The sequence below is a fragment of the Pantherophis guttatus genome, chromosome 7 (genome assembly GCF_059756535.1).
Source record: "Pantherophis guttatus breed Tessera chromosome 7, ASM5975653v1, whole genome shotgun sequence".
Lineage (NCBI taxonomy): Eukaryota > Metazoa > Chordata > Lepidosauria > Squamata > Colubridae > Pantherophis > Pantherophis guttatus.
This window is the reverse complement of record NC_142069.1, coordinates 27,687,798-27,705,104: the sequence shown is the minus strand read 5'-3', so window position 1 is coordinate 27,705,104 and position 17,307 is coordinate 27,687,798. Positions and strand designations below refer to the sequence as shown.

Here is a 17,307-nt window from a genome sequence, read left to right as displayed (position 1 = left end):
CGCTTCAAGGTTGGTTACCACCTTTAAAGTGCTCCATGGCACAGGGCCTGGGTACTTATGGGACTGCCTTCTGCCACCGATAGCCTCCCACCGGCCAGTACACTCCCACAGAGAGGGACTTCTCAGGGTGCCATCAGCCAGGTAATGTCAGCTGGCGACCCCCAGGGGGAGGGCCTTCTCTGTGGTAGCAGCTGCCCTCTAGAACGACCTGCCCCCAGAGATATGTGGGATACCAGATCTCCGTGCTTTTTGCCATGCCCTCAAAACTTTTCTATTTCACCAAGCTGGGCTGGTGTAATCCCCCACCCTTAGATATTTTAATTGTAACGGATTTTAGTTGGGATGTTTTAAATCTGGGCCAAAATTTGTTTAATTCTTTTAATAATTTTAAATTTTGTATTGGATGTTTTTTATTCTTGGCTGTTCACCGCCCTGAGTCCAGCAGAAGGGCGGTATAAAAATTTAATAAAATTAATTAATTAATTAAATAGCCAAGTCCTCATTGATAACTTTTAGTGCTGGCACAAATAGCTTCCTCCCACTGATTTTCTTAATTTTATCCTCTATCAGGTCAGGACAGTTCCCACTGAAATTAGCAGCTCTGGGCTGTAGCCCATCATCCCAATGAGGACTCCCATGAATTGTGAAATTCGCAAAAACGACTAAATCCATTTGAAAATCTATTAGCAAAATGTGCTTCTTGTGGCACATCTGGTGATAACCATCCACATTATTTTGGGGAGTATTCTTTTGGGAATATCTGCCTGTAACAATCTGGACATCCTTGGACAGCATGCATTTCTGTCACTTTCAGTATAAATAATCCTGTTACAGCAAGGAATTGTCTACAATGGTCCCTATCCTTCTGGGAATGCCAGATTCTGCGATATTGTTTCTCCATGTGTAACTGGTTCAGGAGTGCTATCAAAGTAGAAGCCTAGGATCTCATTCAGCAGAATGAGTAGGGAATCCAAACATATGGCCAACCTGACTGATCACAACTAGAAGACCATTTAACATCATGAAATTCAGAGTCTACAGCTTCCTATGTGCACTATAGCATTTATCTGATTGGTACTTACAAATATAGTAGCTGTGATGTGCATGGTATGCAGATGCAACTCTGGCATTTACCTGGGCAATTTGTGAAGGTTTTCTGAGCTGTTAAATTTGCCTACCGCCTCTCTCACATTTACACATTTAACCGAAATAAGTATACTTCTCTCTTTACTTGCGCTTGTCCCTCATCACCAACAACCAAAGAAACATTTTTTTTTAAATTATCAGTTTTGGCTTCTTTATAACCTAACTGTCAAAATATACTAAAAGTAGAAAATTAATCTGGGGAAAAACCTTTTAAGCTAAAAACGCTACACTGAATTTCAAAAAGAAGTTATGATGTGCCAAGATTTTAATATACAAGTTTCCCAATCTAGGGCCACTGAAAAGAAAGACAAGTTTATCTGTATTTTCTAAAAGAATTTCTATCATATTAATTACAGAAATTGACAGATGCTAATCTTAACTGTACAGCTTAATCTGAGTGCTAATGTCCTAGTTCAATGCTATAGAGCTTGGGTTTTATGGGCCTGGTATAAGAATATCCATGTTCAGTTGGATACGCACAGGTGGCACCTACTCAGCAAATGTTCACATTTTTTAAAAGTCTAAATTAATACAGACAAACTTCAGTTAGGAGTTACTTCCTTGCTTTGCTTTTGTACTAGGAACTACAAACTCTTGCTGAGAAGCCTTTTGATTGCTTCTCCTTGTACTCTTTCTCCACATTTGATTAGAAACTGTATTATAATGTAAGCCAAATTTGACAGAAAACATATTTGTAGTGAAGTCATTTCTTTAATATGGCATATACAAAGCAAGTCTCCCAATTACATGGCATAATTCAATATTGCCTTCTCCCAAAACCGTTCTTTAACCATAAACCTGGTGAATGTCATTTGCAGTTCTTTCTGAGAATGATAGTGGAGCGCAATCTAAGGGAAGATTATGGTGAAATCAGAAAAGTCATGATAGTGGGTTTCATCAGATTCAACTTTTTTTTCCAGAAAAGTCTTTGCCTCCTGGACATTCTAGCTTTGAAAATTGAAAGAAGCCATGGAAGAAATTGATACTGCTCAGAATTACGCACTATGCAGCTGGTATCTGGACTGGAGAGAGAATGTGCTTAGCTTGCGAGCAGAATCCTTCATGCAGAAATATTGGTATGTAACAAAGTGTTTACATGTGTGTGTGAAAAAAGACCACAAACAGTACTCTTTTTTTTTTCTACAGCAAACTGGATCTGTAGTTTCCTTATTGCTAGAGGAGAAGAAAAACACAGAAAAGCCAACTAAGGATTGAAAGAAGCAGCCCAATTTGACCATTTTGTGCAACTACCTGTGGGATTGGGAAAAACTGACAAATCCTACTACCCATTTTCAGCACGACTTTTAAGAGTCATCATCATTGGAGAAAGATATGCACAACAAAACAATGAAGAACACACCCAAGGCTGCCTAGATCTCCCTGGAGAAATCCCCGTTCATCTGGCAAATACATTTGACAACTCTGCAACCTCTTCCTACTGCTTGCTTTGCTTTAGTGTCCCCTGTTGCAGCAATGATTAACCTAACTTGAAGCAGTCTGGAAAGAAGGCAGGAAGAAGGAAAGGGGAAGATTCTCTTCTCTGATCTTGTCTCCTTTTGATTCCCCTCTCCCCCCCAAGAAGTGCAGTGCAGAACACACAGGTCCTCTTGTAACCACGGCACACCAAGCCGCAGAGCAGCTCATAAAGCAAACATTGCATCTTCGTCTTTGTCCTTCTTTTGCTGAGGACCAGAGTTAGTGGATGTTGTGGAAGGAGCCCCTGTGGGGGTGCTGGGAAGGGTAGGAAGCCGATCTGCCACCTTTGCACGCTCCTCAAGGAATCTGTCAAACTCTGGGAAGAAAGAATTAGGGACTATTTTAAATGAGGAAGAATTAAGCCAGGGCTGGAAGGGCACTGGAAGGAACTACAGCTGAAATATCTATGAGGGGCTCTTGGTGCTCTCTGAGTTTGTTTGTTTTCTTGCAGGCCTTCCATTACCCAAACAGGTAATGCAATGTCTGAAAGAAAACAACCAAGCTTAGAGAGTACCAAGGACCCCTCATTTCAAGTCTGAGTTACAAATATTCTCTTCTATTGGTGAAACACATATCTGGAGTTGCACAGATCCTATTGCTGTGGTAATAATCAATGACGAACAGTTGCTTTCATCAGGGCATTTCTGAATGCCTAGATGCAAGAGCTAACAAATCTAACAGATCTTGGTAACCCTATTAGGGGATTACAAAAATTACAGGTATGCTAAGAAATTGTGTGTGTGTGTGTGTGTGTGTTGTTAATATAGGATGGTTTGATTTTAAACTTTGTACACATGGGGTCAATAGTTGAAGAACATTTCAGGCTGAGTAGCTGGACAATATCAGTCACAAAGGACAGGATATACGATTGGGAATAACTTGCCTTCACTGGTGACACCCTTTGGATCCACTGTCTCATTTCCCTGAGGAGAAAAAAAAAAGGCAATATGGAAACCAAATAAGATTAAATGGAAGCTCGCAGGACTCACTTAGAACACAATTTTCCAAAAATACTAAGATCTGTTATATGTTCACCCACAGAGTAGATAAGTGTTTCAAGGAGCAGTTGAATTTGGGTCACAGATATCAAATTTCAGTTTTTAATGCTGATATGTCAGTGACAGACAGACCTGGCCACAAGAAAGGAAGAGTAAACATTTCCTTTTCAGTGTCAGAAGAGACCCAAGGAGAGTAATACAAGAGAGGAAGTCAGTCTTAGTAGTTAATACTTATCATCTCTATAAGCTAGAGACAGAATCTAGGATTTCCCGCCCCCCATTTAATTATGTCCCTCCCCACAAGACAGTTGGTAGGATGAGCCAGTAATTAACTCCTTCTTATACACAAGTATTTCATCTTTATTACATACCTCTTCAGTGGAGATCCACTGTTCAATTTCCTCCATGAAAGCAGCCTGGGATACAGGAATCTGACAAGGAAAGTGAGAGAGAAAAAAAGACCAAATAGTCCTTGTATATCCATGTTTGTAAAATATTATATATCTCCTCAGCCCTCCGGGTTAAAAAGTCATGGTTTAAATCAGTTCTTGGTTCAGTTCTTGGTTCAACATTTCTTAGTGTCACTGAAGAATGATTTGAAATCTTTCTCACACAGCTTGGGCCTTACCTTGCTGGTACAGACTTTATGGATAACATCATAATGTATATGGAGAGACATCATTAATTAGAAGACTTTGACAGATGTTTTAATTTTATTAAGCAAAGCATAGAAATCTTCTGTGTTTTAGTTGATTTTAAGTCATATCACTGTATTTAACAAGCCTAAGGAACATTTTGCAAAACAAAATCGGGTAATTTATGTCTAGCAAAAGTGCTTCTGTGGGCTTCTGCTTTGCTTCCATCTTCTAATATAAAGGCTACTTTAAGCTCTCACTACAGCCACTCTGGCACAAAAATTATACACTAAAATCTGACAAATAAGATCTTTCAAAGTTTCACTTTTTTCCTCTACACTTTCATCTCTTTTGGCTAATTATTATCCCTTACACTAATCTTCCTACAGTTGTTTTTTGTGGGGACAAGTGGAGGAAAGAGTGATGTGTAAGTTGGAGTTCCTGAGTAAAAGGTGGGATGTAAATCCAAGAAAAGGATTTAAATAAGATTCTCATATTTTGCCTATTTCCTGTGTTTAGCAAAATATGTTTAAAGTATTCCTAAAATTTAAAGGAAATAGGGTTTCTTATATAAACAGTGTATTAGGTCAGTCATTTTTACTTATTGCTTTTAAGCATATAACCTGTGCCTGTGATACGAAGGGCTTTGTTTCCATTATAAATCAAAAATGAAAACTTGCCTGCGGAATTATATTGTAATTTCACAATGTAATGATGAAACTCCACTTCTTACTTCCCCACTTCTTCATTTTTAAGTTCATGTTCCTATCTTAAACCAAATAAGCTTATCTTGATAAGCCAGAATGTGCAAAAGAAAGAATGTATGTTTATTTTGGCTTTCACTATTCAAAAGCAAGCAGGTGAGGTCTCAATAGACAGATTCATAAGTTAAGAAAGAAATATTCAAAGTTAAAGCACAAATACCATTAAGGCAGAAAAAGTATTGAGCTTTTGTTTATAAAGCCATTGGAAAACAAAGAGAAAAGAAACAAATGAATAGAAGCCAACTAGCCCAAGGGAAGAAATCATGCAATCAGTTCCTTTAAAGCCACTACCAGAGTTTGGTCTATTTTTATCTCATTCTCTTCCCTCTGCCAAGATAAAGCTCTTTTTTCTTCTTCTGTTCAAATCAAACTGGGTCAAAAATTTGGGGAAGAGAGGCATTATTAAGAAAAATGTGGTCATAATATATTTTATCCCCAGAAGAGCTTTCTGGAACAGATGGAAAATGAGAGCTACTAAAGTAATCCAAAACAGTGTATGGGTTCAGCTTGGACAAAGCAGTACAATTCCAATCCTAGGTTGATGTTATTGATTAGTTAATGGCATGTATAATCTTGGAATCTCAGAATCAGAATGACAGGCAGCCGGATATTGATCCTAGTATTTGTGCATATATTTCTCCTGAAGGTGGGTGCTACAGAAAAAAAAGTCGAAAGAAGAGGCAAATCAGAACTTGCCACTAGATGACTGTATGAGCACTTTGTGAAAGTACAAATCCTTGCTTGATATGGAACCTTGTAGGTTATGGTCACTTCATAATCCTTTATCAGTCTTTCTTCTCATTTCCCCTTGAAATAAGGAGAACATTTCTAGTCTTTCATGAAGATAGTCAGAAAGAAATAATGGATTTTTTGTACATAATCTCTGGACTGTAATGCAATGCAAGTGCATTCAGAGCTATACACGTTATGTTACAAAGATGGTGGGAATAAATTAAAAAAACTGTAGAAGATTCTATTTTGGCTATTGTAAAAACTTTTGTAAAAATGTTTCCTCTACCCAGGTAGAATCTGGAATGTGGCATTTTGAAGAAGAGGTTGCTTGGCTTCAAACCTAATCGTATCGCTTTGTCTGCTGTTGTCCCCACACAGTGTTCAATCTGTGCCACAATATGCTCGCTATGCTTTAAGCGCTTTTTAAAATCTTCCCCAGCAGAGATACATTCTCACCATTCCTTGGCGCATCATCCAGTTTGCAATTGGGGCCTCATCAGTAGAACCACCTGGCTCCAGCTAGTTAAGAGAAAATTTGTTTTCAAAGAAGATAGAAAATGTGGGTGATGAGGACAGAGGGGAGCAATGTAGGGGGACTATCCCCCCTCTATCTAAAAGATCATGGGGGAACTTCTCTCTTGCCTGTCATTCTTTTTAATGAAATTGAAGGAACTTACGGCCCAAGTCCGTAAAAGAAAGTTGAATTATCTACAGAAAAGCAAGAAACTGAATGGAGAAAAAGTACCTTTTGCTCTTAAGGACTGAATTAAAGGAGGATAGCTATTTAAGGGGTGTAACTCAAACTTCGAAAGAAGTTCGATTCAGATGGACTATATTTGAAAACTGTGTTATTATAAAGTGGATTCAACACAGGGAGGCAATATATTTAGAGAACTGCTCATCTTTTTGACTGTATTTACCCCAGGGTGAATGCATAGGACTCATTCTCTTTTGCAGAGGGTTTTTTTTTTTTTAGTATTGCATTTTTAGAACTTGATGACTGTTAACTGATTGAGGAATTTTGATGATACATATTGCATTTTTAATTAGCGTCTTTTCTTATGGTTGAGGTATAAAAATTCCAAGATACTGTATTGTGGAACTGAAGTATTATTATGAAGTATTAAAATGTTATATATTTCAGAACTTTGTGGAAATATCTTTTAAATAATTGAGTTATGTTTTTCCAATTAGATTGAATTTTAATGAATTATTGGACATAATGCAGTGCATTACTATGGATCTTTGGTTTGCATTATTGCTGAACGCATATAAGTAATCTATTGTGATTTATTATGAACTGTTGTGGGAACTATATCGTGAAAAATTTGCTTGAAAATGAATTGAAATCTGAAATCATTTTTGCCTCCTCTTAGAATTGCTTTACAGTATTTACCCTCACTATGGGTAGATGTATGTTCTCTTACTTTGGAATGGTAGATATATTCATATACAAATTATACATGAAAACATAGAAAGCTGTATTATCAAGAGAGATGATTACTACAATTTCCCCAAATTTAACATCCTTCAGTTATTTTGAATTTCACTTCACATTGTCTCAGCAAAATAACTGATTGGTTGTAGGTCAGTGGTACATATGGGGAGGCCTTGAATAGGCAGGATATGCCTCTTCAATTATATAGTTATGTAGTTATATATATAAAACTGTCTAACAGTTTGATAGACAGCTACTCACTGCTCCTGTATTCTGTTGTCTGGCATCCAAGGCTCCAGCTAGACCTTTTGTTGCTAAAGGATCTTCATACTTCACCCTGAAAGAGGAAATCAGGTTAGCCAATAGGGTTTAGGCATTTTATCTAAAGCACAGATATATGTTCTATATTTCTGGGGTGAGGTTGGGAGTGCTTTACACACCCACACCCCATATAGACATACCAATAGTCAGGCCCAATAGAAATTTATTATATAAATTACATGTCTGATTTGTAATTTTCTTTTAAACTTTCTTATTCATTTGATGCATAACAGTTGAATGTTCTTAAGTAAATTACATTTCTCTGAAGAAAAAAAAAATACTGTGACTGACTTATAAGTCTGTCTGTCTGTCTGTCTGTCTATCTATCTTCCTTGCCCATAATTTGGTAAACACTGGCACATACATGTACTTAGGTTGACCGTAAAACCAAATTTAAAAAAAGAGATGAAAGACGAAAGGATTTAGAGAAAATTTTAATGTCAAAATTAATAAACTCCCCTTCAACTGTCTCTTTTTATAGGCTCATACAATATTAAAGAATTTTCAAGGAATAGATGGTGACATCAGACATTAGATTTAATTTATTATACTGATTAGTTGTGGTCATTTGAGGATGAAATAAAACAGCAAATTCATCTGCATTCGAAATTGGAAAATAGGTAGTTCAGATAGTTGCATACAAGGTTAGGATTCACATTTAGAAGTAAAATAACAATCAGAAAAACAACTATTTAATTATTGATAATCAGTAGATCTCTCAGAGGAATTATTTACAATGTATGTTCACAATTTTGCTGGACATTATCAGAATGGCTTCTAGCAAATGTGTGAACTTGAAGGCTTTTCTGTGCTTTTATGAGTGATTCAAAGACTACACCCAACCTTTGCCCAAATTCCATGACAAAATTGCTGACCCCTAGAGTTTGTAAATAATTCCTTAAATATAAATTTTATGTAATTGTTGACAGACATTTGGATAGCATTTTAGGACACTGGCAGCACAGAAGCACTGGTGTCAACATTCCTAAATTCCGGAGCATTCTTTCTAATATATCCTTTAACCACCCATCAATCCCCGGTTTGTAGAATCCTTCACACTTTAAAAAACGGCTTACTTTGTATGTTGAGAAGGCTATGTGAAAACTGTAGAAAAGTCCTCGCTTTACATTCCATCTCTATATGATTTCCACTGTAATTGTGGTACTGTAGTTATAATTTGAGGATACTATTGGTGTGAATTATATATTATTTTTAGCGGACTTAGAATATTTTGTTTTTGTAGCTGCTGCAGATTAGAATGGCTGTAAATCATCTTAAGCACTGATGTGCAAGAATAAAGTGAGCAAAGAGTTAAGATGCAACAAAGATTTTAAATCCAAGTCTTTGATAGCTAGATCTTTATCTATTGCATATTGATTTGCATGCATATATACTAGGGGAAGCAACTGCAATTGTTTCATTCTAAAATTTAATATTCAATTATAGTTTCACTGAATTTTACTGTATGTTTTCCAAATGTGATAAAGCACAGAAAGTCAGATTGCATACGTGCAGAATCTGTTTTGTTTTTGACTAGAATTAAGAAATTCTGAGTTTGCACATCTGTCAAATACCAGAATTAAATGGAGTGCCTAGTCATTCGGCATAAAAATCCATTCCTAGTCAGCTTGAACTTTATTTTGGTTACAGCTGATGGGGAACCAATTTGTTTGCTGCTAAACGGAGATTTAGAATAAGTAATTTTAGAAAAAGTAATTTTATTGCAAGAGTACTGAAATGTGTTGGTTGAGAATAGAGGAAAGGCTGTAAGTCACCCAATGATTCTGAGTATTCTCAGCTCTTCGACATTTTAAGAACTAAACCTAAAAAACCCAGTTTGTTTGAGAATCTAACCTGATCCTCTAATCAAATCTATATCCCATTTTGAAAAAAATATAGTTTTGCAGCCTGCATACACTAAGCAAATAAAACACTCTTCTATGCTATCTTTTAGTCTGATATTTTACAGAAGGCATTCTGAAGTTGGTAGTTATGGGGAAGGTTAAAAGATTATAATAGGTACTAATCTGCTGTGCCTTGCTCCTAGCAATCTGTCTGTTTGTTTATTGAGATTTTTGCAAACATTAAGTATAGCTCCACAGGAAGAGGGAATAAGGTACTTTCATTTAAATACAGTGTTATAGGCACTCAGTATAGAACTGCACATGCATAGAGTTCTATATCTCTATTTCACTTTAATGCATGAATTTAACACACATTACATGCTCTGTTTTGTAGGTAAAATTAGGCATAACTTTTCCAGATTAATGCATACAGCTATTGCGATGCTGAACATAATCTCATAGAAACTGTTTCATACAGTTACACCCTTTTGAAAAAAATAACTCATTTTTGTTATTTACTCTAAAGTATACCCAGATCTGCATTCTGTCTACACTCTACCTAAATAAATTCTTTCTTACACAGGGTCAATGCAGCCTTGGATAATGTTGCGTCAGAAATAAATGCCCCCGAACCGTATTTCTGTCCCACCCCATAATCACTGGGACATGTTCCTTCTTGTAGCCAGGGGGTTGGGCCACCTCTGCTCAAACTTTTCAAAGAAATGCTCGTCAGTGAAGGGCCCACTGTGCACAATAGCATCGAGGATGAAGCAGAGTGCTACCACCATACCAGTGACAAGGCAGAAAGGCAGGAATGGTTTAAGGTGTTGCCAGAACTTGTTCATGATGTTTTGGAAAGATACCGAAAGCCCAACTCTAGTAAAGTTATCTTGATCTGACCGTTGAAGCATAGAAAAAGAAAAGCACAAACATATGCGTGAATAAAGGCAGGCTGCAGAATAGATAATCCCGATCTGGTTTCCAGGCAAAAAATTAAAATAGGAGGCAACCAGTCCAACTTGAGATAGCAGAATAAACTGAAGATGTCCCTTTATCGGAAAGATTATATTTATCTTAATCTTAAAAGGATTAAGTAGTGCTGGAGAAAATATGCTGCCAGTTCCTATGCAATTATCCAGAGTGGGAAAAGATCAGCCAGAGTGGATGTCAAGAGATTAAATTTCAACTACTTCTAGTGCTGGTTCACTCTCTCCGCTTTCTTTCCATAGAGAAATGGAAATGAATAGTTCCCAATTCTACTTCATATTCCATTAAGAGCAAGCAGGACGGGAGTTGTCTTCCTGCAGCCTGGTATATGCACGGAGCGTCCGTATTCTTCCTCTGCTATGGTTTCCCTTCATCTTTGAACCAGGCAGAATCTCTGAAAAGGCGCGCTCTGCGGCAAGCATTATAAGCTCTTCAGTGGCTGGAAGAGCTGAATCAGTGGGTGCCTAGAAGCATACTGGCACGTAGCCTATTTTGCTAAGTGTTGGAGGGGGCATAAGTGCACATGGCCATAAAAAACATCTGTTTCTATTAGTACCGATGTCACTCAAAAACTTGCTTTAATCATATGCCATGAAGTCTGAAAAATATACCAGGACCCAGCTGTGGTTTTTTGGAACTACCGAATTGGGCAAGACCCTCAGAATTAACCATATATCATTGCAAGACTAAAGTCAGATAAATAGTACTTAGAATTCATATCATACTTCTTTACTATACAAAATGCCTCATGTAATTTTCATAGCCATTCTGCAGAGTGGATCAGCACTCCATTATTCCTATTAACCAAATCTTGGAAGAAAGTGAGGGAAATTATGGTTATTTTAAAGCTATTTGGTGAATGCATAGTTTTGCACCACCAGGAACGTGTCAGTAGAGTGTGGCAAAATAGCCAGTCCTGTTGTAGGAAATGTCTGTTGCTTTATAGAGTGAAGAGCTGAGTCAATTTTTAAGATGATTATCTCTCAAACAACTAGGTAATTAAGAATATGTGAGGAAATTAAAATCAAAGAAGTTTCTGACAAACAAGCAGAACAGTTTCCTCAGAGAAATGCTAACTCAGCCATTCGCTGTGGCAACAGCTCATGCTTTTAGCTTGCATAACAGCTTGCAGAAAGTCTGCATTACCACCTCTAGATAAATAAATAAAGAAGGTGCAGATAGTCCTCAAATGCCGACCATCTGTTAAGCAACTGTTTGAAATTACAATGGTGCTGAATGAAGGGACTTAAACATTGTACTCGAAGTTCTGACTGCTGTAATGATCCTGTGCTCACATGGTCACAATTCAGGAGCTTGACAATTTGCCCACCCTTACAACCAATCTCGGGGATGCTACAACTGCCCCCACCAGCCTATCTCCCCCACCCAATCCTGTCCTACTTGGGCCTACTTTCCACTTGGCACAGCCCCTACAGACCTTGGTCTGTTCCCTGTCCCACTGAGCTCTACACCCTTGGGCCAGCCCCAATGGGCCTTGCTCCGCTTACCTCTTCCAATGACTGCCTTTCCGAAAGAGAATCAGCCTGTCTGCTCTGCAGCTTTCCTATACAGAAACTACCTGGGGCCATGCTGGAAGCATGTACTATTTTGTAAAGCAGTCACAATTCTCACAATTCAAGAATAGCAGTCATTTCCAAAATGGCACCTGCTTCCAAGATGACACTAAGCAGCTTCTATATAGGAAGGCTGCTGTGTGGCACACATCAGATGACTCTCTTTTGGAAAGGAGATTTCCAAAGATCACTTTTCCAACAGAATGTCCAGCCGATGTGCCACACAGGCTTTTACAGAGACTGCCTCACACCATTCTGGAAGTGGCTGCCATTCTTGCAATCTCTCAGAAGGACACGGTTTTCCAAATTGCATGATTTGGAAAATTATTCCTCTCTGAGTGATTGTGCAACTAGTGCCCACTCCAGAACATACAAGGCTATTTCTGCAGGAAGACTGCAACGTCGCATTGCTGGGCACTCTTGGAGGTCAGAAAAAGTCAGTGGACCAAGGCATGACAGGGGCAGGAGGCCCAACGGGTGGAACCTTGGCAGGAAGCTATGCAAAGAGTGCCTTGAGCTTGGAAGAGGCCCTGAAAACCCATTACAGCCAGAGTGAGCAGTGGAGGTGTATAACAGTAACTAAAGCATTAGTCCTAATTGATGGTTACATTGCTAGACTGCTCTAATTCATGAATCTGTTCTTCATTTGCCCCATGCTATTAACAACAAACCTTCTATTTTATAGCAGCTGCAATTCACAGAAACCATTAGAGGTTTAGGAAATGCCAAGGGGGACAGGGAGTGGAGAAGAGAAATGTGCTAATTACAGCTCAGGTTTGCCCTAGTTCTTAGGAGTAGAACAACAAAGAGTCTTTTGAAATCTCAACAATCTAATTCCCAAATCCACTATTATTGCATTATTGTTGGGGCATAATAAGACACAAAGTATGTTTTGTTAGTATCACTGTATTAAAAATTTAAGGAGTCTGAAATACCTGAAATTCAGTAGTCTATTGTCAAAAAGGAAATATAATTCTGAATGGTAATACTCTGCTAAGGGAACCCATCATTCCCAAACTGACACAAAAACTAGGATTTTCAACTTCACATACAACATGGCAAGACTGATGCTACATGAGTCAAGTGACATCACTTTCAAAACATATTCTTCATAATACTGGAAGCCTTGATTTCAGTCTCTTGGTTTTTCTCATTTTTCTTTTCTACTTGCAGGACTTTAAGAATTTTGGATTAATAACTTCTCTACATGAAAAATATGGAAGGGCAGATAGCTGAAAGCTTTTGAAATTATGTCTACATTTAAAAAAATAAAATCAACATTTTGTATAGATTTAAAACAAAATGACACTAGTAAAATCTGAATATAGATATACATTACCAATTCACTAATTCAATCTCTTAGTTTGAAAAGTTTGCTTTACAGTATTCATTATTTTTTGCCCATATAACGGGTATATTCACTTACTCTTTGCGTTGCTCAGCTAAGGAACTGCCACGGGTCAGTGCAAACATATCAAACTCTTCTTCCAGTTTGCTAGAATTATTGAGGGATTGTAAACCTGAACTGACACTGTTAGCACCGAGATCTACAAGGCAAAGGACAGCAAGGTATCATCTAGAATGTTAAAAATATATGAATATGTAATGAACCTATCAATCTGAAAAAGAAGAATCAAGCTTTCTTGCACGGAGGGGGCAAATTTTCCAGATGAAGAAAGTATTAGAAAGATCTATTGTGACTTCTACACAGCATGCATTTGGGCAAAGATGGCTATCAGGTTTTCAATAATTTCTCAATAAATCTGCCTATTTCTGCTTGTGTTGGCCTACATTCAAACAATGTTGTTTTTTTTAAAAACAGGAGGGAAATTGTATAAAAACTAGAGACAGCTTGCAAAATGGCCAGAATTCTGAATATGAATGGGGAAAAGAATTTTATAGTCTTACAAACTCAATTAAGGTACTTACCAATTCCTGCAAGCTGAGATGAAAGTGTATTGGCAATTTCAGGAACTTTTTGTGCTGGTGTGACACTAGGTCCCATGTCAAGCATACTGTTTTCATTCTGTGTGTCATTTTGTTGCTTGGAAAAAAAAAAGAAAGAAAATGAATTTTGCTAATCTTGGATTACTGTGAAGGATTACAGCATTTCTTCCAAAACATGCCTCCCAATTCACTGATCATGTGTTCTGATTTTTCGGGGAAATCCAGTCAAGGACATGGAAGCCTCAGAAAAGGGTGATATGAATGAAAAGTTGCTACACAAGGTCCCTTCCAACTCTGTTATTGTTACATGAAACAGTCAGTTAAAAAGGTGTTATTGTTTTAACAAGGAAAAAAAATAAAGAAAAGGTCATCCAATGTTCAAAGGAACTCTCACATAAGCATTTCCTGGGGCATCTTAAAACTTCAATACATGACAGACTTCATACTTCTAATATAGGTTCTACCATGCAATCAGTAAAAGTTTGGACTTGAAGTTTATGCCATGCTATTAAAGGATGGTTGTGGAAGTATATGACAAAAATGACAAGTCTAGTGTACACAAATGAAGAAAATGTTTCTAGGATGAGATGAAAACATTATTCACCATCTCAAACTATTCCCTAGATTGACTGGCTGTTCTTGTCCATTTCTATCTGGAAAAGCCAGATCTGAATCTAGGATCTTTGGCACAGAGTACAGAAACTCTTCCCCTAAACCACAGCTATTGCCCTGGTTTAGGATCAGTCCAAACAACCAGGTATACTAATGAACAATCCTCCTAGAATCTTTCTCTAAATCTAGTCAGTGCAAAACTTAGTTAAATTTTATGACATGCATCCTGAATCATAAACTGATATACATCCTGTATTGGAAACATTTTGGCCTCACCAAATGGAGGCAAGTTCACCAGCAAAATGCCACTAGAACTTTTAACATCTTTATCACTTTTAGATGGAAAAAAATCTAACTACAAATATTTGAAGTATGCTGCTGCAGCTACTAGCTATTTTATCTCATTCTCTAGCAATATCAATAATATGACCTCATGAGCATGCTTTGAAGGAGTGACAGAGTGGTTCAATGGTCAAAGAATTGCACTAGGTCTCAGGATCCCAGGATCAAGTCCAACTTCAGCCAAGGAAATTTATAGATAATTTTAGGCCACACACTCTTTAAACCCAAATTACCTCTCTGGGTGGCTTTGAGGGTACAGATTGGTGAAGGGAGTGCCATGTATGCTCCACTGAGTTTTTGGAGAAAAGGTGGGCTATAATTCAAACAAACTAAGTAAAATGCTGAAATACCTTTGCAGGCTGACCAGATCGGAGCCGTTCAAACCTATAAGAATCAATGAGATAGTTTCAATGGAAAACAGCAAGGCTGATTTACATATAAAAGAGAAGGAAAGGATAAGGGAAAGGGAAAGATGATCTCAGAAATACCGTTCGTGTCGCAGGAAAATATTATTGAGGTTGTCATTGACGATGAGCAGCTCCTCAGTTAACTGTTCATTAAGGATGCGGGGAATCAGCTCCAATATACGCTGCTGCATTGCTTTACATGTCCGATTCAGTTCCTACCCACACAAAGAAGGTACAAGTTATGGGAACAGAACCAAAGAAACTAGGTTAAGAAGCAGCTGCAAATAACTAATCAGTTAAAAATCTATGTTTCTTCATCCAAATCATGAATCCAAAAAATAGTTTTTTGGAGGTGGGTTAAGGTTCATCTCAATGATTATTAGTTTGAATTAAATGAAATCATTATATAAATAGCAACAATAGTAGATGTCACATTTCAGCACTTCCTACCTGGAGCAGTTCAAGGTCAGAAGGTTCAGTTTGTCCTGGCACTAATTCTGTTAACATCTCAGACATTACTTTTACATTTCCATTCACCACTTCCAATTCACTGCGTAATTTTCCAATCTGAAAACAACAATAGAGGCATTTTCTAAGCATTCCATTACTGATGAACATGTTGCCTTAATTTGTCAAATCAATACTTTATCCAGCAAGTATAGTCTGGTTGCTTTTGCCTATAAAATTTTCTCTGTTTTGTTAGGTGTGATAATTTAAGCATAAATAAGCTCAGTATTTTCCTGCTTCCTTCCTGGATATTTTCAGGAAGAGATTTTAGATTTTGAGTTAATAACACTTACTTTTACCTTGAATTCTTCAACTCTATGGTTAGACAATTGCAAATAGCTACAGGAGCTGAGTTTGTCCTACCTGCTACAATAAATAACTAGAATTTTGTCCCCAGTGTTATGTCATTATAGTCAGCATAACCTAAAGACTAACAGCTAAAAGTGGAAGCTAAGAAGCATCACTTCAAACTTTGCAGATAAGTTATGAATAGATGACAAAGGGTGTGACATATGTACTGGCCACTGCGCCTTTGGTGTTTAGTCATGCCAGCCACATGACCACGGAGACATCTTTGGACAGTGCTGGCTCTTTGGCTTTGAAACGGTTCTGGCCCCTAGAGCCAGAAACAACTAGCATGTATGTGCTGGGGAACCTTTACCTTTACCTAATATTTTTATACTGAATATCTGAAATGCAAAAAAAAGACAAACTATACTCTCTGTATGACAAATGGTAATAGGATTGCAGACAATTTACCATCAACCCAACTCAAGAGAGGAATCCTTATATCCTGTCTAAATCATGTGCTTGATATTGTTACATGCGCTGCTTGCTCTTTCAGACAAACATGTCCTTTGACACTGGTCCATAAGTGTCTGGATTCCTTTTTTCAGAAACTTGCCATAATGAAATAGAAAGGGGTGGCCTTCAACAAGAAACTCTCTTATATATAGGGAAGGGAGTGGTTTGTGTTGCTCTTACCTGGTCTGGCGTAGGTGTGATAGAGGCATCAGCTGCAATTTCTGGAACTTGTGGTAAAGATACAGGGTGCAGGATTGAATCTATCGCTTGAGGAGAATCTGCTGATGAAATAATTCCTGACTGGGCTTCTGGTGGCGTGTATACAGTCTAAAGAGAAATCCATAAAGGAGAGGAAGAACAGTTCAGTTATTTCTATGGTATTTAAAAAAAAATAAAAATCCGCCCAGTATATTATATGCTGTTTTTCATACAACAATTACGGTGTTTTCTTTTTATCTAAGTAATGAGCCAGTCCTACAGGTCAAAGTGTTTCCCATTCCCCTTAATATTTCTCTGTGGCTTCCAAAGCAGTCACTGCAACCTGGCTCTTTCCATTTCTCTGTATGAGCAGCGAGCAGCAGATAGGATGAAATATGTTGCTTTTCAAAGCAAAGCAGATTTTCAATTAGATTGTGTGATTTGGGAGAAATGTGCAAAACTGCATAGGCAGTTTTTGTTCAGAACTCTCAACTATGTCTTACAGGGGTTACGAAGCCTGTTTCTTAAATTCTGTATAGTTCTTAGACTTTGATTTTGATAGCAATAAATTCCCC

The 17,307-nt window shown here is 37.6% G+C and overlaps 1 protein-coding gene across 2 annotated transcripts in view; it reads right to left on the bottom strand.

The window, feature by feature from the left end:
* Positions 1–1,837: 1,837 nt before the first annotated feature.
* The window catches only part of TOM1 (target of myb1 membrane trafficking protein), a 28,196-nt gene continuing 12,726 nt past the window's right edge, over positions 1,838–17,307 (bottom strand). The window contains exons 6-16 of one of the 2 annotated variants that reach the window (XM_034403145.3): positions 16,715–16,861; positions 15,674–15,790; positions 15,305–15,438; positions 15,167–15,200; positions 13,845–13,959; positions 13,342–13,462; positions 7,451–7,526; positions 6,208–6,270; positions 3,992–4,051; positions 3,506–3,545; positions 1,838–2,938 (exon numbers count right to left, since the gene is read on the bottom strand). In XM_034403145.3, the coding sequence (XP_034259036.1) occupies positions 2,787–2,938; positions 3,506–3,545; positions 3,992–4,051; positions 6,208–6,270; positions 7,451–7,526; positions 13,342–13,462; positions 13,845–13,959; positions 15,167–15,200; positions 15,305–15,438; positions 15,674–15,790; positions 16,715–16,861 (1,059 nt within the window). In that variant the 3' untranslated portion in view covers positions 1,838–2,786. The remainder of the gene's footprint in view (positions 2,939–3,505; positions 3,546–3,991; positions 4,052–6,207; positions 6,271–7,450; positions 7,527–13,341; positions 13,463–13,844; positions 13,960–15,166; positions 15,201–15,304; positions 15,439–15,673; positions 15,791–16,714; positions 16,862–17,307) is intronic. The other variant, XM_034403146.3, reaches the window with a different exon arrangement.